Here is a 17,957-nt window from a genome sequence, read left to right as displayed (position 1 = left end):
ATATATATGTTTCTATTAAAAATATAAATTAACCGTCATTGCATTTTCTGGGTTCAATTTCACCAAAATTGACTGGTTCAGAATTTTTAGAAAAAATAAAGCGCCATCAAATCTCAGTACCATTAGAAATTCCACCTTAAAAAGAATTTTAAGAATATAAATTGCATTTTTAAATATAAATGTAGATAAATTTAATGATATAATTCTTATAAATTTTCCAAATATAATTACCTACATACAAAATATTTTATTTTACAAAGCACTGTATTTTAAAGATGTAAAAAAGCAAAAAGACAGGTATCTGAGTCTTTTGTCCTATTCAACAAACGGCACGAGATCATGACAGATGTTAACTATAGGAAGAGTTTCTTCCTTAATTTATACCAGTCAAGATAGAAAATTGCAGACATTACACCACTTGCTGGTAGCAAATATCATCTTACAAGATAAATTCGTCTGGAAGTCCTTATCAAAGACCTGGAAAATAGGTGAGATTGCTTGAAACATTAACACAGTCAGAACATAACAAGTAAGAAAACAAAAAGAAGAATACGTCTTAAGGAAAACAGGTGCTAACCTGAAAATATTTAATACACATAATCTCTCAAGGTACAAAATTATTAAAAATGCTATACAGAGTCACTTCTTTAATCTCAGTTTGCCATCTAAAGCCATTTTGAATGCAGATATTGTCAGATATGATACTGTTTTTTCAAGTTTGATGGGAAGAATTCAGGCAAATTTATTCTTTCAAGCAAAGGTTACATTTCCTAGGTATATTTATTAGGCTCTCAATCTCAGGCACAGCTGTGTCAGGTACTGAATCATATTCTTTCTGGAATTGAAATGCATACCTATAAATAGGTATCAACGACAGTCTACTTCAGTTTTACAGAGAAGGACAAATGAAAGCAAATAAAGAACAGGAAAGTTCCACATACACAAAACCGTGTTATAATGACAATTTCTAATATTATTTTCACATTTGCAATGACAAGAGGCTATACAATGCTTAATACAAAATGCAGTCCTTCAAGATAAATTCCGCGAAGATATTTTATGTTATATAGTATCTGAAGGCCTATAAAGGGAAGGAAGAGTACCTAAATGAGAGGAAAGATATTAGATAGGACCAGAAATGAGAACAGAAAATGAGAGAAATGAGAAAAGAAAAAAAATGAGTAATGGATTTTCAGAAGTAATTAATGTAGGTGGTTATAAAATAAGCACTTAGCACTTGGCCTTAAAAGTTTATTCAAATTTGTGAAGGAAAAAGAAGATGAGGTTAATATATATATATTCTATCCATTTGACACAACAAAATCACAGATGCTTAGGCTTGGAGGAACGGCCTAAGAGATATTCAGTATTTTCTGATAAATCTGTCATAAACGTGAAGCTCCATTTACGTACACTTAAAAACCCACCCATTACTGTTGAGTCAATTCCGACTCACAGAGACCTTATAGGACAGAGTAGAACTGTCTCATGGGGTTTCCAAGCAGTGGCTGGTGGATTTGAACTGCCAACTCTTAACCACTGTGCCACCACTTGGAAGCTGATGAAGACAGCTGGAATCTAGTGTGTTTACTTCAGGGAAATCACCACCAGATGACTTTTTAAGCTGAAATAAATGGTGTGATGGTTAAGTGCTCAGCTGCTAACCAGAAGGTTAGTGGTTCAAACTCACCCAACAGCTCACAGGACAAAGACCAGGCAACCTGCTTCCGTAAAGATTACAGCCTAAAAACCCTATGGGGCGTTCTACTCTGTCACATGTGGTCACTATGAGTCAAAATTGACTCAAGGGCAACTAATAAAAACAACATGATCTATAAGTTTGGCATGATTTGATCCCCACTCCCTTTCTAACCTCATCTACTACTCTCCCTGTACTTCCTCTTCCGCCACCCACCCTACTCTCTCTGCTATTCTTCAAGGCCTGGAACACTCATCCTCCAGATTATGAACAAGCCTCTGGAATTTGCATCAAATATAAGTAGATATTCAACAATAAAACACATTTCTTATCATTTAATATACTATTTTCAACTTTGATTATTTCTGGGAATTTTAAGACTTTTCCACGTATGGTAACAAAAACATAAAAATGATAATCTAACAAAGCAACAGTAAAATTCACCACTACTTTATGGAACTAGTTATCCATGTGGAAAGATGCATATGCGTTCATAACTCCTACACTTTTCTTTCAACAATTAAGGAACTTGAAATACCACAAAGCCTTCTTTTTGTCCTGTTCACTAGGCCATCTGCCTCTTTGTAGAGGTGCTTATTCACACGGAGTAAGTGCATCAGAAGCTCAGAACATAAAAAGCGTATGAGTACTATTGCTCAGGTATATACCAGGTACCGATGGTTCAAATGTACCACCAACACTTAATGTCTATTATATCAACCTTTGCTCATTGATGGGGGGAAAAAAACCCTAGCTTTACTACTTCTTTAAAACCACTCAGATCAAAGAGTTGATACTTCCTTGGTTTCACTTCTCATATCCTTCTTCTGGACTAAAAACTAGCTCTTAGCTCCACCTGGGCAAAAACAGGCACTACTAGAAGGGTGTGGTCTACTTGAAAAACAAGTGGAAAAAAGTCAGTACCACATGTGTGGAATTCTAACAGGTTATCAATTTATGTCACAGGTAAATTAAAGAAATAACTTCAGTTTCATAGGCTATGAGTGCTTTCAGGGAGAAATGGCCAGCTTAAACTACCCTATTCATATTTCCTTTGGGATAATAGGAAGCAAACAGGACAACAGGGCAACCCAATGTATTCCTTGGCTCACAAAGAAATATCAACTAAAAGATGTTATATTTTCAAAATGTTGTCCTGGAAATATTTTACATTTTATCAAAAGCATTATCTATGATATAAAATGGAAACTGAGGACATTTATTTTGATGTTTATTAATGCCATATGTTTGAATTATAAAGACCAATGCCTAAGCTTAGATATTATGACAGTTAAAATACGAAAAAAAAATTCTCTGAAGTAATTTAAATGAAATTTACAGTAGGAGTCAGTATCAATTCAATGGCAACAGGTTTAGTTTATAATACCTGTTGCCACCGAGTCAATTCCAATTCATAGCCACCCTATTGGACAGGGCAGAACTGCCCCATAGGGCTTCCAAGAAGAAGCTGGTGGATTCAAATGGCCGACCTTTCGGTTAGCAGCCATAGCTCTTAACCACTGCGCCACTAGGGTCAGAATCAACTTGATGGCAATGGGTTTGGTTTTGGTTTAATTTATAATAATTCTCATTTAGGCACATAGAAAAGCTGTTTTTCAGGTACTCTATCATCCTTTCTGAACAACATAATCAATAAGCTCCACAGAATTAGGTTTTTCTTTCATAATTTATTTACAACATTAAAAAAAAAAAAAAAAAAGTCCAGCCAGTGGGTTGACAAAGCCTGCAATTTTTGGTAAGCCAGAAATATGTGATAAAATATTAATTTAAGAATTGCGTGTTGTCCTCTTTCCTGTCCTCAAAATTTACTGCTGTGAAGTCATGTTCTTATACAACTGGTGAAGTGTTATCTCTGCGAAGGGCAAGGTGCCAGTTTGGATTTTGAGCTTAATCCTTTGTTGGAATGATCCACTCTTTCTACATTTACGGGGGGAAGTAGGGGGTGAAAGCAGCAGATGCCAGGCAAGTATCCACAGCTAACACTCTGGAACTAAGCTACGAAAGGAGCTAGAACTGTAATTTCCAGTGAATACCATAATAACCCTCTACAGCTGTGATGCCACACAACTGAAATTAATTCTGTTAAAATCACATGCAAATATAAAATTTCACTATGATTTGGGGTTGTTGTTGTGTGCTGTGGAGTCAATTCTGACTCATAGTTACCGTATAGGACAGAGTAGAACTGCCCCATAGGGGTTCCAAGGCTGTAACCTTTATGGAAGCAGATTGCCAGGTCTTTTCTCCAGCAGAGCAGCTGGTGAGTTCCAACTGCAAACCTTCGGCTAGTAGTCAAGTGCTTACCCACTGCGCCACTAGGGCTTCTTTCATTATTATGACTTAAAAAACCCAAAACCCGTTACTGCTGAGTCAATTCCAACTCATAGCAACCCTATAGGTCAGAGTAGAACTGCCCCATGGGGTTTACAAGGAGTGACTGGTGGATTAGAACTGCTGACTCCATTGTGACTTAGAGGCCTAAAATGTTTATTTTTTAAAAAGAATTTAACCTTCCAGCAAAATTAGTGAAATTGCTTACAGAAATTACAAAGGAAAATGAATGATTAAAAGAAAAGGAATTTTGATAATTTAAATATTTCTATGAAAGTTTAAAGACATTTATAAGAATGATATTAATAACCATGTCCCAGTTTTCTAAGGTAAAATCTCCAGACAACATAAACTGCAATGAGTTCAATCTTTTCATTTTATTTTTTTAGCCATAAATACGACGTCATGCTATAAAGGTGAGATATATTTTAAAAATGCCCCAAATCTGATGGAAACTCTTTAATAGCTCTAAAAGTTCCAAAGCTATAAGTCACTTTAAAATTATGATGTATTTGAGGATTACCAAGGGGCATGATTTGTGTGAGCTGAGAAATGTACCAGATAATATACCATTCAATTAGTTCCAAGACATTCTAAACTCAAAGAGAACATTCAGCTTAGAAAGAAGGGGGCAGTTGCAAATCTCTAGTGAAAAAAAGAGTGGAGACTGACATTTAAGGTTTGCTAAAATTAATCAGCTCTACCCAGGGTCTTCAAAGAGATTGTGAAGGATATCTTGGCAATCCTAATTTAATCACACACATCAAATACATAAAAAAAATCACAGTGGCCTGGATCATAAATATGCACTTAAGTCATGGCTTGTTACTTTTTAAAAACATAAAAATCCTCTCACTGTTTCCTTTATATGAATTTGTAAGTAATAGGTAGCTTTTCTGCAAAATAAAATGTGGTCGTCTTTTAACATATTAGAGTTTTTCTGTTTGTTTTGTTTTTGGTATTTCCTATTAACATTTATAACAGCATTCTGTTTTGATTTTACTTATCCAGCAACCCAAAGGCAAGCAGACAAACAAAGTCTTCATAATTCAAGGGATGATTCCAACAAAGACAGGATCATTTTAGAGTATTCATTCTAAAATTGAATTCTCAACTGCTTATAATCTTCTCAAACATTACTTTGGTTAAAATATATTTCAGATTTACGATTCCAAAGGGCTCAGTTATCTGACAAGAACAGAAGCATATTAAATCTTTGCATAATACATTTTAGAAATGGTTTGTATATTAAGCACTAAGCAATTATTAAATCTTGCTTTTAGACTACCAGTTTACTAAATCTTCCTTCCTCAGCTTGATTCCCAGTAGAAAGAAAAGTAACTCAAAAATTTTCCTGTTTACTGCAATAAGCTATTTACTTACCTGTGTACAAGGCTGAGAGATCATAGGATGGGGGTTCATGTATTTAACCACACGATCTTGCAAGGACATGTTGCTTGAGTTTTTGTTTGTATTTTTAATTCATAAAAGGATTATATATTTTTGACTTACTTATAAATTTAATGACCTACTAGGAAACAGAGTACTATCTTGCCCCTTTCTATTTACATGACATTGAAAAGTCACTTTAAGTTCTCTGAACCCAAATTAGCTTACCTGTAAATGGAGGGTAACATACAATGTTCATTGAAGTGATTTAAAAACTGTAAGTATTCCCAAAAAAAACAACCAAAGTATTACTTAAACATACATTATTATATATTATTATGCTTTTATAAGAATGAAGACTATTTCCCAGTCATTCTTTTCATAAAATGAAGAATGAAGAGATTATTTTGAAGTAGTTTCAATTTTTCATGAAAAAATTTCATAAAGTATAAACAATTACAGATTAACATTAAATTTAGAGACCATTTAATCCATCACCTTAGTTTTACATATGAAGAGAGTGAGATCCATGGAGGTTAAAAATTAAAACAATCACAAAGCGTGGTGGAAAGGGAAGAACTGAAGACGAACTGTGTTTCCCAATTTGTTCTCAGGTCAGCCTTAGAAAAATCTAGGTTATGGTTAGAGTTAGAGGCAGAGGCAGGCCATACTCAGAGTTAGGACTAAAGTTCCGACTGGATTATAGCGGTTATTTTAGTCATTTTTTTCCCCCAATTATAAAATAACAACAATATTAATTATGATATAATGTTGGTAGAAGTTGGCTGAATTCATTAGCTAAGACATCTGGTCCTGGAGTTTTCTTTAAGGGAAGATTTTTAACTATAAATTCATTTTTAAAAATAGATAATGGAGGTATGCGGGTTACCTCCTATTTCCTTTTAAGTGAGCTTTGGTAGTTTGTGTCTTTCAAGAAATTTGTCTATATTACCTAAGTTGTCAAATTCATAATGTTGCTCATAATATTTCCTTATTACCCTTTTAGCATCTGTAGACGTTATAATGATGTCACCTCTCTCATTCCTGATACTGGTCATTTATGTCTTCTTTTTTTCTGATTAGTCTGGATAGAGGTTTATCAATTTTATTGACCTCAAATGACCAACTTTGGGTTTCACTGATTTTCTCTACTGCTTTTCTGTTTTCCGTTCCACTGATTTTACTACTATCTATATTTTTTCTTTCTCCTACATACTTGGATGTAATTTGTGCTTATTCTTCTAAATTTCTTAAGGTGGAAGCTGAGGTCTCTGATTTGAGTCCTTCCTTCTTTTCTAATATAATCATTCAGTGCTAAAAATTTTCCCCCAAATGTTTATTAAACCAAAATAAACGACCTGTTGCCGCCATCAATTCTAGCTCATAGAGACCTCGCAGTGGTACCTCCAAAATTCTGAGATGTTCTGTTTTCATTTAGTTCAAAATACATTCTAATTTCTACTTTGATTTCTTCTTTGGCCTATTGATTATTCAGAAGTGCATTATTTATTTTCCAAACATTCTGGGAATTTTTCAGATTTCTTTCTTGAATTCTTATAAATATACTAAGATTTGTTTTATGGCCCAGAATATGGTGTATCTTGGTAAATATTATTTGTGTACTTGAAAAGAATGCATATTCTGGTGATGTTGTGAGTAATATCCTATAAATGTCAATTATTTCAAGTTGACTGACAGTGCTATTCAAATCTTCTATAACTTCTATAGCACATACTACAATAAAAAAATCACTTAGAATAGCACCACAAAATATGAAATACTCAGGGATAAGTCTGGCAAAACATGTCTAAGACCCGTATGCTAAAAACTACCATCCATTGCTGAGAGAAATTAAAGAGGATCCATAAAACTGCTCCCCCCGCAAAAAAAAACTAAACTCATTGCCGTTTAGTCAATTCTGACTCAAACAACCCTATATAAGTAGACAAACAGATTGTGTCCCTGGGTCGGAAGACTGGATATTATTAACATATCAATTCGCTCCCAACTGACCTAGGGATACAACGTACTGCCTATTTAAATCCCAGTAAGCCTTTATGCAGAAACTAAAAAATTCTAAAATTCATATGGATGTTCAAAGGACATCTAATAGCCAAAGTAATTTTGAAAAAGAACAACAAAGTTTAAAGACTAACACAACCTGATTTTAAGATTTATTATAAAGCTACAGTCATCAAGACAGTGTGGTACTGGCATAAAGGCAAACAAAATGATTGATGGCAAAAAATAGAGTCCATGTATATATAATTTTGTACAAATGTAAAAATGTAAAAGGAGAGAAAGGATAGTCTTTTAAATAAATGATACTGAAATAACTGGATACTCAAGCCACTCCTTACGACATACACAAAAATTAATCCAAAATGGATGACAGATGCAAATATAAATCCTAAAGCTATAAAACTTCTAGAAGAAAACATAGGAGAAAACTTTTGTGACCTTGGGCTAGACAAAGATTTCTTAGATACACCACCAAAAGCATGAACCATAAAAGAAAAAACGTGATAAATTGGACTTCATCAGAATTAAAAACTTCTGATCTTCAAAAGACACTCTTAAGTGAATGAAAAGACAAGCCACAGACAAGGAGAAAATATTTGCAAATCATATAGCTGAGGGAGTTGTATCCAGAATATATAAAGAATTCTCAAAACTCAATTACAAAAAAACAATCAACCTAATGAAAAAATAGGTAGATGATTTGAACAGGCATTTATTAAAGAAGATATAAATGGCACATAAGCACATGAAAAGATGTCCAATATCATTACTCAGTCAGGGAAAGGCAAATTAAAACTACAGCAAGGTATTACTACAAAGGTATTAAAATGGCTAAAGACTGAGCTGATCAAGTGTTGACAAGGATATGGAAACTGGAACTCTCACAGACTGCTGGTGGAAATGTAAACTGGTATAATCACTTTGGAAAGCAATTTGGTAGCTTCTTAAAAACTTAGCATACACACACCATATGATCCATCCTGCACTCTTAGGTATTTTCCCAAGAAAAATGAAAGAATATTTCCACACAGAGACTTGTACATGAATGGTCATAGTAGATTTATGTATGTATGTATGTATGTATGTATGTATGTATGTTGTTAGGTGTCGTTGAATTGATTCCAACTCATAGTGACCCTACACACAACAGAACGAAACACTGCCCGGTCCTGAGCCATCCTTACAATCGTTGTTATGCTTGAGCATAATATTTATATTATTATATTTATAATAGCCCTAAACTGGACACATCCCAAAAACCGATCAACAGAGGAATAGATAAACTATGGTATATTCATACAATGAAATTCTACTCAGCAATAAAGAGGAAAGAACTATTGATATACATTACAACACGGATGAATTCAAATAATTATTCTGAGTGGAAGAAACAAGACCCTCCACAAAATAAATACATACTGTAAAATACAACATATATATAAGATTCTGGGAAATGCAAACTAATATATAATGAGAGAAAGGTGATCAGTGGTTGCCTTGGGAACGGGACAGGGACAGAGAGGATGAGAGGAAGGAATCACAAAGAGCATAAGGAAAACATGGATGTGTTCATTACCTTGATTGTGGTGACGGTTTCATATATATGTGTGTGTGTATGTGTTTTTGTCAATACTAATCAAATTATGTATTTTATATATGTATAGTTTTATATATATATGTCAATTACACGTTAATAAAGCTGTCTAAAAAAAGAAGGAACAAGAAACTATGGTTATTAAATGAGATATGTGGCAGATATTTTCTCAAATATGAATAAAGTGAGCCTGACTCTTCGAAGAAAACAACTGACAGTTTTTCACCACTGATAAAAGCCAAGATTTCAAACGAAAGTTAAAATATTGGAAAACATGAATCTGCCACCATAAACTTCACAGATTCTTAATACTCTTCTGATAACAACAGTGGTTTTATTAATGAATTTGATATTTTGATACTGTATAACTAGTTGTGTCATCATTTGGAAGATCTGCATAACCTGGTAACCTAATATTTTCCAAATGACCAAAGAAGGATGCTACAAAACCATGCATGCGTAAAAGTGCAAGGCAGACTGATGGGCTTAATGTAGCAGAGTATGATAAGTTCGTTGATATGGTTTCAGATTTCACACTGCAACTAATCTTTAAGAGAATTTAGTACTATCTACTGTGATATGCAGAATTCAAACACAGCCTCAAAAAGATGCCCATTCTAATCCCCTGGAATCTGTGAATGTGATTAGATATCACTCCTATAATTACATTCTGTTGCATGACACAGTTGATTTGGAGATTATCCAGGTGCACCTGATCTAGTCATATGAGTCCTTTTAAAAGCAGAGTGTATACTATGGCTTGTAACAGAAGAGGAAGTCAGAGAATGTCAAGCCACGTGCTGGCATTGAAGATGGAGAGGGCCATGAGAAAAGGAATGCAGGAGACCTTAAGGAGTTGAGAGATGCCCCAAGCTACATCCAATAACTGCAAGGAATGGGATTCCGTCAACAGCTGGAGTGACTTTGGTAGCAGAATCTTTCCAAGAGCTTTTAGATAAGATCATCTGCACCTATGTGAATGTTAATACATATTTATAATATTTACACATCACATTTTAATAAAAATTATGGTGTATTCAATTGTTTTTATATATTTTTGACAGTACTCTTTCATCTTTTCATAACTATAGTGAAGGCTACTTTAAGATATATATTGTAAATAGTGTGAGCCATACATACATATGCTGTAGCTAACACAGACAATCCCATCTTGATGAGGATGAACATTACATTATATGATAATATCAAGTACTCCAACAGCAAACAAAACACTATAATAAAATGGGACCAATAATCCTTAAATGGTGGAAGAATTATGCTGGTAATATTAGTGGGAAGCCTACAATATTATGTTTAATTAAAGTTAGAAATATTTTTCAAATTCCTTTTTAATTTATTTTTAAATGAATAATTGTTCAAGATAAAGCAAATATTTTTCAGTTATTAGATATTATATTCAGTACCTTATAAAAAACAAAATTTATCTCTATAATTGTATTTTCTAGAACATGCAGATGTACAATGAAAATACGTAAAAACACACTACACCCACTCCTCACTTATCGACATCGTTAGGTTACAAAGACTAGGTAATTATGTGAAAATTGGCGCTATGCAAAAATGGATGAGCACATCAGATCACAAAATGGAGGATGACTACATCATTACATAACTGCCAGATTACATCATTATGTAACTGACAAACCACTGAGAATCACAGCCCAGCCAATTTGACACATAACCTTACATCATAGTCAGTGTTACTCTCACTTTGTGCCTTAGCATTTATCACTGCCAGATGCATGTCATTAAGGCCAAAATAGTTGAAGAGTAGATTTTTTTACTACTGTCGTAAATGTGAAATGTTAGATAACGAGACAGTTGATATGTGAGGAATGAGTGTACATCCATTTGAAGTTGTTCTTGTCTACTGACAAAAGTTGTCAATCAAAAGACCTGAAAGCCCTGAGAGTCAGCTGAAAAAAATACCGGCACAAATTCCTAGACAGACTGCCTTTTTCTCTGTCCACATATGAAAGAAGCTCAGAGTTCATAAGTGACTCAAAGCACCACAGGATCATTATACACAACCATCAAACAAGAGGATATACGGAGATCTACTTTAAAAATGATATAAAAAGAAATAAATACATTACTATCATTGTTATAAAGTCAAACTAACTAGACTATGTTTCTAAAGATCTTTTCTCAAAGAACTACTAGAAATAACTAGATTCCATGTATAACGGCACTGTAATAATAAATCTGTTTAAAAAAAATGTTGGCTGACACTTTCTAGAAAATACCAAAGTATTATAGCCTATAAAGAACACTGAGTATGTGTACAAGTTCTTTGCCATCACGAAAATGTTAAACAAAATCCTTAGAAATTTTACAGGAAGAAATCAAAGAAACTGAAAATACAAAAGTAATAAAACATGACATTAAAATGTCATCGAGCAAACCTTTCAAATCACATTACCTGGAATCAGTTCCATAATGATGTAGATAGGCTGCCTTTGTGTGCAAACTCCTATAAGTTTAACAATATTGGGATGATCATATTGCTTGAGAATTCTAGATAAGACAGGGAAAAAGTATAAGGGTGGTTATCATTTGAATAATAAATAGCTAAAGCATTAATTTTTTATTACGTAATCTGTACAAGTAGAATGCACTTTAACCATTACAACCCAATTTTTGAAAGTTCAGCAGGACCCCAACTTATCATAAGTGGGATGTATACATACAAACACTGATGAGTACTGGCAAAATAATACAGGAAGAATGAGTCAATTTTCTTTGATCAATTAACTATTCATTTACAATTATTATCCAGTCTGAACAACTAACAACCATACTACACAGGAATAATCTATTTAGACCAAAAATATGTAGAATTCCCTAAAAAGTATTTGGTTTTAGCCACCACCACAAAACTATAGCTCAAAAGTGTTGGTGAACCAAAAACTGTAAGGTGCTAGGATGGTATCTCTTTTCTTTACTGTAATGTATACACTTGATTTTAGAATACATAAATATAAGAATTCAACTCATACTAGTAAATGCTAAAGGTAACCACTTCATTATATTTTGTAATAATTAAATGCTTTCTTGATGATCATGATCAATTTCAAAATAGAAAATTCTCAAAAGTTTTGAGAAAGCTGGCAAAAGGTTAAAAATTAATTGACAGACTTTTAAAAAGGAGAAAGGCAAAAGTTCATTAAAGGGAGCTTTAGAGGTTAAAAGTAGGACAGACAAAAATCCACGTATATTGTTGTTGGTGTGTGCTGTCAAGTCCATTCAGACTCATTGAGACCCTACAGGACAGAGTAGAACTGCCCCGTAAGGTTTCCAGGGAGCTGCTGGTGGATTCAAACTGCTGACATTTTGGTTATAAGCTTGAACTCTTAACCACTATACCACCAGGGCTCCATATACACACACACATATATGTATATATACACACACACTCTAAAAAATAGACAAGAAAAGCCAAGAAGCTTGTCTACCCCAATGATTTCTATTACCAAAATTTATTCCTTATTATCCTATTAACATAGCTATAAATTCACTCACATTTGAAAAGTGCAGTTTTCTTTCCTAAGAGAACGGAACAATAACTGTATTTGGAGAAAGGGAAGCTTACAACTTCTACTAGAAATTTTTGAAAAAGTTTTAGAATGTATGACTTTAATACAAAATGTCAGCTCTTAGGTTAGAGAAACTGCTTAGTTAAGAAATACCACAAAACGGCATAAACTCTGATAATGTTAAATATCTATATATAGCTCTGAAGTGTAGTAAAGGACACTTGGAAATTCGTAAAGACATCATTTCCATCTTTAACATGAAGCTATGAAATCTCATTTTAAAAGAGGAAATTAAACTCTTTTGTTGTAGTAAAACAATAACAAATTAGAAAGCAAGATATTTAAATATTTTGGAAAATAATGTTAGGTATAGCCTTAAACCTTAAGAACACTTATGAATAACTTATAAAATGGGAGGCTATGAAACTTCAGTTTGTGATAGCATGCCTTTTTATTTCTCACAAGAAATAAATGCTTTCTTGATGATCATGATCAATTTCAAAATAGAAAATTCTCAAAAGTTTGAGAAAATTCTCAAAAGTTTTTTGAACTGCCAAGAATATACATGAAAGGAAAAGGCTTATTCCATAGATAGTATTTAATAAATGTATCCAACTAGTTTAATCCATTGCCATAAATGAATGAAAAAATGCAGGTCAAAATACTCCATGCCCTTGGACTTAGTTTTCTTGTTGCCTTCTCTTTTGTTTCCCCACTGCATTTTATAGAAACTTCATTTTATATACTAAGCCATGAGGGAGACCACACACAGACAGACAGACACACATAAACACATGCACATACTTTCTTTCCTTCAACACACACGAACATATAAACATATACACACACTTCCTTCCCTTCCTCCCTTTACATCATGTATCTTTGGATCCATGCATGTGTCCTCTGTGTCTCCTTTCCATCCACCCGTCCATCCATATATCCATTCGCCCATCCTCTCATCCATACGTTTATCCTGCTTACTTTGTCCAGAGGACCTTTCCATTTATCCCGTGTTTTATCATATATACTCTATTTTACCATTAACGAAATAATTTTAACTACCTGCAATACAGGGGTAAGCCATGTGGAATATTAAACTTTAAAAAAAGAGAACAGAATCACCCTAGAATATCAATTAGAAAAGAAACAATATGCAAATTTTCGAACAAATGCTAGAACAGAGTCGAAGGAAATTGAGGTTCTCAGAAAGGATAGCTATCAGCTGGAAAAACAGAATCAAGCCATAATATCTAAGAGAGTAGGGTAGATGTAACTATAGCTATAAATTATATATTTTATATTTCTACTATAAAAGCCATAACAACATTCATGTATGAACATGTGAGATAAGCAAAATGGCAGTATTTTTTAAAGCCTTGAAGAATCCTCATTTCCTGCTTGCTAGCACCTGGCTCCTTGACTATGCTTGCCTAATTGATCCTCAGTCTACCTCAAAAACAGACTGTTTCAACATTGTGAGAGTACTTACTTATGAAGGTTTTGAAAATGCTTACTTACTAACTACTTTAGCAAGTCACAACTTAAGATGTCTTCAAATTTACATTTTGATGATACACTTATAAATACTCATTTTGTAAGAGAACTTACTTGGCTTCTTGTAAAAATTTTATTTTCAATTCCTGAGGAAGATCTTCTTTACATGTTTTAACAGCAACAGCAGTTTTATCCTTTAATACGCCCTTATATACTTCACCAAAATTTCCCTGAAAATACAAATACATTAATTGTTTGAGGTGTATGACAGCCACATAAAACTTAGCTAAACACAAACCATGTAATGAAGCACTCTGAATTAATCAAAGTACTCTGTAAGCTTTATTCAGAGTTTGAGGAGGAAATAAAAATAGGAAATGTTGCTCTCACCAATCCTCCAACTCTAAATACATTATTCAACACACCAAGCTCTACGTCTTATTATATGAACAATAATAACAAAAAAAATTCAGTAATGTTTAAACAGGAACCAAAGATTCGCAGAGGTAACACTTGGTATTGATCCACACAGCCATGTCAGTTGAAGAGTGTGAGGGCAAAGGAGAAGTATGTGAGAAGCAACACAACCAAGAACGATGAAGCACTGTCAACAGCCACTGTTGTAGGTTGTCAATCTTTGAAAACAACCGAGGAGAAAGAGCTCACCCAAATGCCAATGTCAACCATGATGAACTAATTTCTAAATGTATGGACTCCTAACTTTATCCTATGGCTAGAATATATTTTGATATAAAATGCCTGATTTCCAGTTCTGTTTAAGAAAAGGTAGGAAGTTTGAAGTCAATTGATTTTTCTTTTATTATAAATGCAAAACAAAATATCACATAATGTTTAGAAATTAGAGAAGAAAATGAATAAGGCTAACAAACCAACACAGCAGCTATTTTTAATTATTCCTTTCAGGTCTTTCAATATATGCATATGCATTTTTTGAATAACTATAATCATAATATGCAAACACGATATAATGAGCTTCAATAATGTTGTTGGGGCCAAAAAGTAACTTAACTCAGAGTCTGCCTGTTACCGAATTCTGCTGTTCTGAGATCAATGTAAATCTTAAACATGTAACATTTACATACTTTGAATTACTGGTTATTAATAAATAATTTTAAAATTGTTATTAAAAGATTTGAAAATATTTTTTAATAAAACAAGCTCTGTATTCATTTTTACTCTTAAATCTAATATTCAACTATAATATATTCACTGAAAAACAATGATTATTCTTTCATGAAAAGTAAACATACTATAAATTCTCTTAACATAGTAGCCATTCATTATAAATAAGAAAAAAGGAAATTTGAACTTCAATTTTTTTTTTTCCTGTTGGGTATTCTCAAGTTTTTTTTTTTTTTTTTTTTTTGGGCACGATTTTCAGATCATTTATGACACAAGAATTAGAGCTAATAGAAGTTATTACTCATATACAAAACTACTGCTAGGCTTGTATTCACCTGAATGATTCTGAAAGCACCTATAATTCAACATTTCTAAAATTTATCATTTTATTCATCAAAACTCTTCTTGGCTAGTTTACCTTTTTTTCAGTTATTAAGACCATCATCATTCCCCCTGTAAGCATTTGGACTTCACCTCCACAACAACTCCTGTCTTTCTCCCCCTTACATTTTTAGAATGGCTACCCTGATTGAGGATCTCAAATTTTTCTCCTTAGTTTATCTCATCTTCAATCCCTCACTCCTCAGATTAATCTGTCACTGTCAGATTAATCTTTCCAGGGACAACTTTGATTACACCACTTCTTTGCTCGATATCCTTCAATCACCATCATTTTCTTAGTCTCTAATGGCGCCACGTTATAGCCTCCAACTGTTAAATGTATTCTAAACTCAAATATTGGTTGTTGTTATTTGTCATTAGATGCCATCAAGTCAGTTCCGACTCACAGCAACCCTAGGTACAACAGAACGAAACAACGTCCAGTCCTGTGCCATCCTCACAATTGTTGCTAGCTTGAGCCCATTGTTGCGGCTGCTGTGTCCACCCATCTTGTTGAGGGTCTTCCTCTTTTTTCGTTGACCCTCTACTTTACTAAGCATGATGCCCTTCTTCAGGGACTGTCCTGATAACATGTCCAAAGTATGTGAGATGTAGTCTTGCCATCCTTACTTTTAAGAAGCATTCCAGTTGTACTTCTTCCAAGGCAAATTTGTTTGCTTTTTTGACAATCATGCTATATTCAATATTCTTCACCAACACCATAACTCAAAGGCGTCAATTCTTCGGTCTTCCTTATTCATCATCCAGCTTCCACTTGCATATGAGGCGATTGAAACCACCATGGCCTGGGTCAGATGCACCTTAGTTTTCAAGGTGGCATCTTTGTTTTTCAACACTTTAAAGAGGTCTTTTGCAGCAGATTTCCCCAGTGCAATGCGTGTTTTGATTTCTTGACTGCTGCTTCCATGGGCATTGATTGTGGATCCAAGCAAGACAAAATCCTTGACAACTTCAATCTTTTCTCCATTTATCATGATATTGTTTATTAGTCCAGTTGTAAGGATTACTGTTTTCCTTATGTTGAGTTGTAATTCATGCTGAAGGTTGTGGTCTTTGATCTTCATTAGTAAGTGCTTCAAGTCCTCTTCACTTTCAGCAAGCAAGACTGTGTCATCTGCATAACGTAGGCTGTTAATGAGTTTTCCTCCAATTCTGCTGCCATGTTATTCTGCATATATAGTTCAGCTTCTTGGATTATTTGCTCAGCATACAGATTGAATAGGTATGGTAAAAGGATACAACCCCGACACACACCTTACCTGCTTTAAACCATGCAGTATCCTCTGGTTCTGTTCGAATGACTGCCTCTTGGTCTACGTACAGGTTCCTTATCAGTACAATTAAGTGTTCTGGAATTCCCAATCTTCACGATATTATCCATAACGTGCCAAATGCCTTTACATAGTCAATAAAACACAGATAAACATATTTCTGATATTCTCTGTTTTCAGCCAGGATCTATTTGGCATCAGCAGTGATATCCCTTGTTCCATGCCCTCTTCTGAATTTCTGGCAGTTCCCTGACGATACATTGCTGCAGCAGCTTTTGAGTGATTTTCAGCAAAATTTTACTTGTGTGTGATATTTATGATATTGTTTGATAATTTCTGTATTTGGCCTGATCACCTTTCTTGGGAATAGGCATAAATATGGATCTCTTCTAGTCGACTGGCCAGGTAGCTGTCTTCCAAATTTCTGGGCATAGACAAGTGAGCGCTTCCAGCATTACATCTGTTTGCTGAAACATCTCAATCAGTATTCTATCAATTCCTGGAGCCTTGTTTTTTGCCAATGCCTTCAGTGCAGCTTGGACTTCTTCCTTCAGTATCATCGGTTCCTGATCATATGCTACCTCCTGAAAAGGCTGAACACTGACCAATTCTTTTTGGTACAGTGAATCTGTGTATGCCTTCCATCTTCTTTTGATGCTTCCTGCATTGCTTAATATTTCCCCCATAGAATCCTTCAATATTGCAACTTGAAGCTTCAATTCTTTCTTCAGTTCTTTCAGCTTGAGATGTGCTGAGCATGTTCTTCCCTTTTGGTTTTCTATCTCCAGGTCTTTGCACATGTCATTATAATATTTTACTTTATCTTCTTAAGCCACCCTTTGAAATCTTCTGTTCAGCTCCTTTGCTTCATCATTTCTTCTTTTTGCTTTAGCTAGTCTACGTTGAAGAGCAAGTTTCAAAGTCTCTTCTGACATCCACTTTGGTCTTTTCTTTCTTTCCTGTCTTTTTAATGACCTCAAAAAAAAAAAAAAAAAAAAACTGCTGCCATTGAGTCAATTCCGACTCATAGTGGC

The 17,957-nt window shown here is 34.0% G+C and overlaps 1 protein-coding gene across 8 annotated transcripts in view; it reads right to left on the bottom strand.

The window, feature by feature from the left end:
• Positions 1 to 17,957, bottom strand: part of FER (FER tyrosine kinase) — a 477,482-nt gene that overhangs the window by 158,478 nt on the left and 301,047 nt on the right. For all 8 annotated transcript variants that reach the window (XM_049857769.1, XM_049857753.1, XM_049857743.1 and 5 more), the window contains 2 exons: positions 14,222 to 14,337; positions 11,500 to 11,594 (listed from right to left, as the gene is read on the bottom strand). In XM_049857769.1, coding sequence (XP_049713726.1) covers positions 11,500 to 11,594; positions 14,222 to 14,337 — 211 coding nt within the window. The remainder of the gene's footprint in view (positions 1 to 11,499; positions 11,595 to 14,221; positions 14,338 to 17,957) is intronic.

The sequence above is a fragment of the Elephas maximus genome, chromosome 2, assembly GCF_024166365.1.
Source record: "Elephas maximus indicus isolate mEleMax1 chromosome 2, mEleMax1 primary haplotype, whole genome shotgun sequence".
Lineage (NCBI taxonomy): Eukaryota > Metazoa > Chordata > Mammalia > Proboscidea > Elephantidae > Elephas > Elephas maximus.
This window is presented reverse-complemented; position numbering and strand designations above follow the sequence as displayed.